Raw genomic sequence first — 8,022 nt, forward strand, 5'->3', positions numbered from 1 at the left:
AAGTAGATACAAAAGCTTAAATCTGGCAAAAAAACCTAATGAAATCTTTCTCCTTCCTTCCCAAAACACAAGGATTTAAGTTTTCAGAAGTAATTTTATGTAACCAACTTGAGACACTTAAAAGGGGCCTGATTTTCAGGAAGTGATGAACCACTCAAAAGTGGTCTTAGTTTGACTTGATGAAAAATGGGTGCAGCATCCGTATGGGTAAGTTCTGAATCAATTGCTGTTTAATAGAATGTTAAGTAGAATGTTAAATAGAATTGTAAAAAAATCAGGGAGTGCTTTTTGCAGTGTTCATCCTAGCTTCCTTCCAAACAGTGGTGAGATGTTTGGTATCTGTGGGAGGCAGACCATGCTTTTCAATCTTAGAAATGCTTTTCCGACTGTTGAGGAGACACGCTGTTAAAGAATCCACCTCCTATGAAAAACAGTAAGCACAGTCTCAATATTTGTTGATTATGGAGAAAAGGAAGCCGATTTAAAACATCATTTCAGCCTCAATTGTTCTAGACATTATCTTTGTAGGAGAGGTTGTGAAGGTAATGGGGTTACTGAAGATTAAAAAAAAAAAAAAAATCATAGCATGTCAGGCTGCATTTGATTTTAAACTATGCTTTAATGGATGATAAACTGGTATCTTCAAGTTTAGTAGTTTTACATTTGCACCTAGCTAGAGATTGAGCCCTTTTTTTTTTTTTTTTTTTTTTTTTAGTGGAGCATGACCTCTTGCATAGCTGTAATGTGATATTCCAAGCAAAGCATTTCCTGTCATATTCAGTGTGTACATGCAAAAGTAGACCAGGCAATACTTACTTTTTAATGTTTAAATATCATGTCCTCTGGAAACAGTTGGATGATTTAGATGGGTGTTTAACGAGTGACTGAAGGACAATGCCAAATTGCGGTGCCCATGAAGTGTCTGGGACTTGTGGATTTACTGGGACCTTTGCTTAAAAATGGTTTAGACTGAGGGAAACAGAATTGTTAATTCATAAAGGTGCTAATCAATGACTTGCAGAATGGACGCATGGGTTACTGAGTTACAATATGTGGCCTCTGCGGGCTAATTCAGTTTATCTTTATATGTGCTTATTTATAACCTCAGGTCATAAGAACTCTTCAAGTGCCTTAAACAAAAATGATCACTGATATCTGCATTACTATACCATGCTCCTGGCCATGATACAGGTTTTTTTTGTTTGTTTGAAGTGATCAAGGGGAAGAATGTCCCTTAGAAGAAGGGTGAGAAGTTGCTCTAATTTGAGCATTATCTGGCTCTGGCACTTTAGAGTGTACAGAATAAACTTAGTTGTTACCTAGAGTTTGGTGCTGTTCTGGAAATGCTGTTATTCATCTTTTTGCCCTTCAGGCACACCTCGTCATTCTCCAAAGGTCAGAAAGCTACTTCTTTTTTTTTTTCCACCCAGCCATGCAGTTTGGAGTGTTTCTATCTCCACCCAGATTTTCAAAGCTGAATATTTAAACAAGATGTTGGTGGTTTGGCTTACTTAATTTTTTTTTCTTCCTTCTTCCTAAAGAAAACCAGTTGGGAGGCTACAGTCAAGTCTGACAGACCTTTGAAGGCTGTAATTAAAATGTCAAAATAAGGAGGGTTTTTTATGGCTGTTAATTCTCAAGTTAGAACTGTCTTTTCTTCCTGCTCTTCTTTACTGTCGTTCTAATAAAGTACAGGTTTTTCAGATGGCACTTCTGACATTTTAATTGCAACATCATGGTTTGCGAAATGAAAAACAATTATTACACAGTTATTCAAATTATGTGCAGTTTTAATGGTTATTTCTAGTAAAGTTGATACGAAGTACTGCCCTGAGAGCCTCAAGAGTGGTACAGGTGGGACTGTCATTGTGGGGGAGAACAGGAAACTAACACTTTAATTTTTTGTAGGCCTGAGGATACGCTTCTTTCCCTAGGTAAAGCCTTATAGTTAGGTTCCCATCCTCTACACCCTTTTGTTGTTATTGATCTTACCTTTTTCCACATTTCAGGTCAGCCAGAACAATATTACCATGATGTCATCCCCATCTCCTGTGCAACAAGCTCAAACACCTCAATCAATGCCTCCACCACCACAGCCGCAGCCATCTCCTCAGCCAGGCCAGCCAACTTCTCAGCCAAATTCAAATGTCAGGTGAGCTAGACTGCAACTTTTGAGGACCTTTGTCAGTGCCGTAAAGGTGAGGTTTTCAGAAGCATTCAATATGTCTTACTCTGTTTCCACTGAAGTGAATGAATTTTAGTATCAACTTCAGTGAGAGCACAGGTGGGATTGTGCCAAATACACTCTGAAAACACCCATTTTAAATAAAGAAGCTGTGTAGGAAATCCTCACCAAGTCTACTGGCAGAGCTGCAGTGCTATAACAATGCTTACTAAAAGCATATCTGCTCACAGGCTGATCATGATTCCTTGTCAGATTCTGGCAAGTTTGATTTTATGCTTATTTTTCAGCTCTGGCCCAGCTCCATCACCCAGCAGCTTTCTCCCCAGTCCGTCGCCACAACCATCCCAGAGCCCAGCAGCTGCACGAACACCTCAGAACTTTAGTGTCCCATCCCCAGGTCCTTTAAATACTCCAGGTAAATGATCTGAGAACTATACTGCAGACCATGAGTTGGGGTATATTTTGGTAACTGTAATAGTTCCCAGGAAACCTGTTACTGTTTGGCACATTGTAAACTTTAAAGAGCTCTACAAAGCAGCCAGCATTGCAAGTAGTGAACGTGTCACATGCACCACATAACACAACAACATGGATATCTCAAATCAAAATCAATTGAAACCTCTTTTCTTGTCACTGAACTATGTAATGGGGTTTTCTAACTTCCACAATCTTTTTTCAAAAGAATGATACTTAATTCAATAGAGAAAGTTTATAGAGGCATAATGATTCCTTGGTTCCATGCAGGAAGGAACCCTTAGCAACAGCATGCAATTTTAAAGGAGGTAACCACTTAATCACAGGTGGCAGGCTGCTTTGCTCCAAAACACCTTCCTAGGTGTACTATGACGTTTACGCTCTTCTGTCTCCCAGATGTAATAAGCAGTTTCTGACACTGTGAATGGAAGTAACATACTGGCTCCTTTTCATACCAGTGTTGTGTGCTCTGCAGTTTGGAAAGCACTGACTTAAGGAAGACTGCAGCAAATTCAGTGTGTTGATTTAGTGTTTAATGCACAGAGTGAGGGCAAAATGAGAACCTAGAAAATGGGTATATGAAACTTTGGACCTTTTCAGAAAAAATGTATCAAATGGGAATTGCGGTTCTGTCCACAGAACATGTTATTTCTACACAAAGACTAGAGGGTGGGACAAGCATTAAACTGTGGAGGGCATCCAGTTGTGGATTTGGGTATTTGACGTGAGCTACGCTTTGGAGTGCCACATTTCAGATGTAGATTCTGAAATGTGAGAATGCTCTTCTGCAGTACCTTTTATCATCCCTGTGACGTGCAGTCTTTACTTCTTGCCAGGAAATCCAAATTCTGTCATGAGTCCAGCCAGTTCTAGCCAGTCAGAGGAGCAACAGTATCTGGAGAAACTCAAACAGCTATCAAAATACATTGAGCCACTCCGGAGGATGATCAATAAAATAGATAAAAATGAAGGTGAGGTTCCCTATATTTAGTCATGCGTTTCTCTCTCTCGGCTATCTCTTCTGATGAAAGAAGCAATACCTTGCCTTTTGTGATGGTTTCTATTCCAGGGATTAAAAATGACAGTGAAAGTTAGTTGCTCTTTCTTGCCAATAACTGTAAAGATTTTACTGTGAAGAGTGGGTAAAATCCTCATCCTTAAACTCCCATCAGTTTTCCTTTACTTCTGATGTTTTTGAGACACACAGAGCTTATGCAATGGATATACTAATGATTAGATGAAAGATCTTTGATCCTCACTACTTTCTTCAGTGTTGGCTCATGTTTTCACTTTTAACAGTATACTGTATTTCTGTCTGCAAGTATGGAAGCTATTCTTGTAGTTAGTGTTTGTGTCTCTGATACTATTTCAGATAGGAAGAAGGACCTGAGTAAAATGAAGAGTCTCTTAGATATCCTGACTGACCCTTCAAAACGGTAACTCTTTTTCCTTTTGGCTGGACATCAGATTCCCCAGTTCTTCCAGAATTTGTTGTTTAGCATCCAGCAATGTTGGCATTGAGGCTGTCTGTGGGGCTCAGATAGCAGAAATGCTTCAGCCAAGGTGACCATTTTGTGGTGATGAAATTTCTCCTTTTCTGCAGGTGCCCTCTGAAGACACTGCAGAAATGCGAAATTGCTCTGGAGAAGCTGAAAAATGATATGGCTGTGGTACGTAGCAAGAGATAAACAGTTAATTCCAAAAAGTCTTATGATTTGGCAAGATAATTTTTTGGATTTCCTGTTGCTCATACTGTTAAGACTTCAAGTAAGGTTGGACAAAATAAGAAAACGGGAAAAAAATGGGCAAGCATTTACTTCATGTAAGTCACCTGTATGTATCTTTTAACTGAACTTTCAAATTCTTGTGCTTTGTGCAAAGACTTCATTAATTCTTTCTGTGATCTTTTGCAGCTGATTTCAGAACAGACTTCTAAATGAAAGCTGCAGACAGCTTTTTTTCTTCTTTTTTCTTTCTTAATGTTACTGTATGCAGTTTTGAGAATCCTTTGCATTTCGTGGATTGGAAGTTTACTGCTATAAAATTTTGCAGAATCAATATTAGAGATTTCTTTTTTGGTGATGATTAAAAGAAAAGGGGCTTCTCTTGTGTTTTAGCCTACTCCACCGCCTCCCCCAGTGCCCCCCACCAAACAGCAGTACTTGTGTCAGCCGCTTTTGGATGCTGTTTTGGCCAACATTCGTTCACCAGTCTTCAACCATTCCCTTTACCGCACATTTATGCCAGCTATGACTGCAATTCATGGACCACCAATCACGTATGTATCATTGACCTGCTGTTTGTCTTAAATGTTCATTATTTAAGGAAAAAATAATTATTTGTAGAAACTATTAAAAGAAAAAGATGGGTTTATGGATGGGTGTGAGTTATATCTTTCCTTTTTACTCCTGTAAAATATTTGACAAATGCGGCGTTGGCGTAACATTTTAACCTAGTCCTTTTGTGGGCTGTATTTTACATAGGGCCCCGGTTGCTTCCCCTCGAAAAAGGAAATATGAAGAGGATGAAAGACAGACCATACCAAATGTCTTACAAGGGGAAGTTGCAAGATTAAATCCTAAATTCCTGGTGAACCTGGACCCTTCCCATTGCAGTAATAATGGCACAGTTCATCTCATATGCAAGCTAGGTAAGCAAGAAGAAACTAAAGGCTGAAATCAGAAAGAAGTGCTGAGCTTGATTGTAGAAATTTGAAGAGTTTTTTGCTAGCAGTCTTGAATCTTGCCAAGCTGTGACTTCTGCACAAAGTCTGTACTTAACCAGATTCGTAGTATAGACGTGCTATACAGCCTGCTTGAGGGTATACCTAGAGATGTCATTCACACTGATCCTTTCTTTGCACTGAATTTGCAATTGGTAATCTCATTTAGTGTCTAGAAAATTACTTGTTGCTAGCAACAATCTCGATTCCTGATTTGACCTACACTGATAAGTGAGAATTGTTCTGCCTCCAACAGCTAGGACAGAGCTAGAGAAATGTTGAGTTAATTTTTGGGAGGGTTTATTTCAATCTGTAGTAATGATCACTGACAATGTGGTTATGTTCAAGAAAGAAATTCGGATTGCATCTTTTTTTCATCTCAGCTGAATGATCATAAAATGTTGTAGTCTATTAACTTGTTTTGCTCTTGGACACCAATGGGGAAAGTAGATTCTTTCCTCCTACCCTTCGTTTGAGAAATCTGAACTGGTTTTGTCCTGAATATTAGTACATAAGGCACTTAATGTTCAAAAATGAGCTGTCTAACTTAGTGAAGTTTAGCTGATAATGAAATGGTGAGATTGGCAAGGTGCAGAAATGTGTAAGAGATGTTTGCCAGGCTTATTGTCAAAGAATTTAGGAGTGTTGCTAAAATGAGCAATGAGATTGCCTTCCAATAAAAACAGAGATGTACAGCCTGGCTCCTCCTTGGGGTTCAGAGGCTAGGAACCAAGCTGAATTGGGCACAAAAAATCCCTCTGTCCAGCAAGGAATGCTTTGTTCTGATGGGAAGTGTGTTTGCATTCTAGATGACAAGAATCTTCCAAATGTCCCACCACTACAGCTCAGCGTTCCAGCGGACTATCCAGATCAGAGCCCTCTGTGGATAAAAAATCCTAGACAGTATGGTATGAGGATGCTAGCATGACATTTGTTGGGCATGTGTATGTGGTAATAGTGGGGAAATGTGAACACCTAATATTACACTTCTAAAAATTATTATTTTTAAAATTTTATTTATTTTATTTTTATTATAACTCCATTTATCTGTTATCTTTTTCTTCCAGCAGCCAATCCCTTTTTGCAGTCGGTGTATCGGTACATGACTTCAAAACTATTGCAACTTCCAGACAAGCATTCAGTCACGGCACTCTTAAACACCTGGGCACAAAGTATTCGTCAGGCCTGCCTCTCTGCTGCATAACCTCTCACTTTCTAAATTGTGAAGCAAGAAAGAAGATCTTGACAGCTGGCCTCTTCCACATGCCACTGGAAAATCACAGGCATTTTGGGGAGGGTACTTCAGAAGAAAGAAGCCTTATGTTGTTTTGTTTCTAGGTGTCAGGTTCAGTAGAGAACCTGATGTTAGACTTAGCTTTCATGATTTTTATCTTACGCCTCTGTGGACTTTTGCCAGCATTTTCAAATATACAAAATGTGTATATATGGTTCTTGAGACTGTATTAGGATGAGTTTTTATTGTCTTCTTAGAGAAGAAATTATTTGTGGACTTCCGTCAGGGAGTCTGGTATAAGAGGGAGTAGGGAGAAAATGTCCTAATTTGCTTCAAAGTTTGCTCAGTGCCAGTATTCCTTTCACATTGTATGTTTTGTGACCTGATAATGCCCCACAAATAAATTAGCTGCAACTAGAATGTGCTCACAAACTTCTCAGTGGTTGCAGGAATCTTTTTGCCTATTAGCTTTGCCCAGAGACAGGATAAATTGCAGCTTTTTAAGGCATCCCTCAAATATGTGAGATAAATCTGGATAATTATACTTGGGGGTGGGTGTGGGGAAATAGAACAAAAAAGTAATTTATAGCTTGTTTTAAACACTACTTTGTATAAACAGGTTTTGGTTAGCATGGACCACGTTTCTCCAGAAGAGTGAGGTGATGAGAAAGAAGAGATATTAATGTGCACACCGGCTTCCTCTATAAAATCAGTAAATGTGTACATAAAGGTGGGGGGAAAAAGCCCAACAGTATAAAGCCCTAGTAACACAAATCGATCCAGCAGGCTTGTAGCTACATTTCTTCTTTTACTAAGGGTCTCTCTGAGGCATCTGGCTTCCTTTGGGAGTTGATGCAGTTCAGTCACAATGCTTCTATGCTACATCAGTTTGTTTAAAAAGAAAAGGAAGAATAACAACATAGCTCAGGAGTAGAACTGACAACTAATATTTTGTGCCTTGAGCAATGATGGGCACTCATGTCAGTCATCAGCTGCCTTATTGTTGGGCACTTCTAATGAAAACATTTGCCATGAGTAACTCTTTAATTTCATGCATAATGTGATTGTTTTATTTTCCCCATGCTTATAATATAAGTTGCTCACTCAATTTCCTGGTGCAGAAGAATTTCAGATTTCAGATGTTCCCATTATATCCTGCTCCATCTCCCTGTATTGTGCAGCAAACCTTAAAGAGTAGCTGGGCTCTCTTACAGTAGTGTCAAGAAATTGCTATGACCTTCGTAAATCTGTGTGGTGTCATCGGTTTTAGGATGTTTTTAAATGTGGGTACTTAGTAAGCACTGACTGAGGCAGCAGAATGCTATCAGTATTTTGTACATGAACTAATGCATTATCTGTTTGTTTCTATTGTAATAAATTTATTATTATTCCTGTGTTGGATGCTAA

At 38.9% G+C, this 8,022-nt stretch overlaps 1 protein-coding gene across 3 annotated transcripts in view; it reads left to right on the top strand.

Moving 5' to 3' along the window:
• Positions 1-8,022, top strand: part of MED15 (mediator complex subunit 15) — a 31,771-nt gene extending 23,749 nt beyond the window's left edge. For 2 of the 3 annotated variants that reach the window (XM_052797798.1, XM_052797800.1), the window contains 9 exons: positions 2,010-2,152; positions 2,473-2,600; positions 3,496-3,630; positions 4,032-4,095; positions 4,263-4,329; positions 4,777-4,937; positions 5,143-5,309; positions 6,191-6,289; positions 6,449-8,022. In XM_052797798.1, coding sequence (XP_052653758.1) covers positions 2,010-2,152; positions 2,473-2,600; positions 3,496-3,630; positions 4,032-4,095; positions 4,263-4,329; positions 4,777-4,937; positions 5,143-5,309; positions 6,191-6,289; positions 6,449-6,585 — 1,101 coding nt within the window. In that variant the 3' untranslated portion in view covers positions 6,586-8,022. The remainder of the gene's footprint in view (positions 1-2,009; positions 2,153-2,472; positions 2,601-3,495; positions 3,631-4,031; positions 4,096-4,262; positions 4,330-4,776; positions 4,938-5,142; positions 5,310-6,190; positions 6,290-6,448) is intronic. The other variant, XM_052797799.1, reaches the window with a different exon arrangement.

The sequence above is a fragment of the Harpia harpyja genome, chromosome 9 (genome assembly GCF_026419915.1).
Source record: "Harpia harpyja isolate bHarHar1 chromosome 9, bHarHar1 primary haplotype, whole genome shotgun sequence".
NCBI lineage: Eukaryota > Metazoa > Chordata > Aves > Accipitriformes > Accipitridae > Harpia > Harpia harpyja.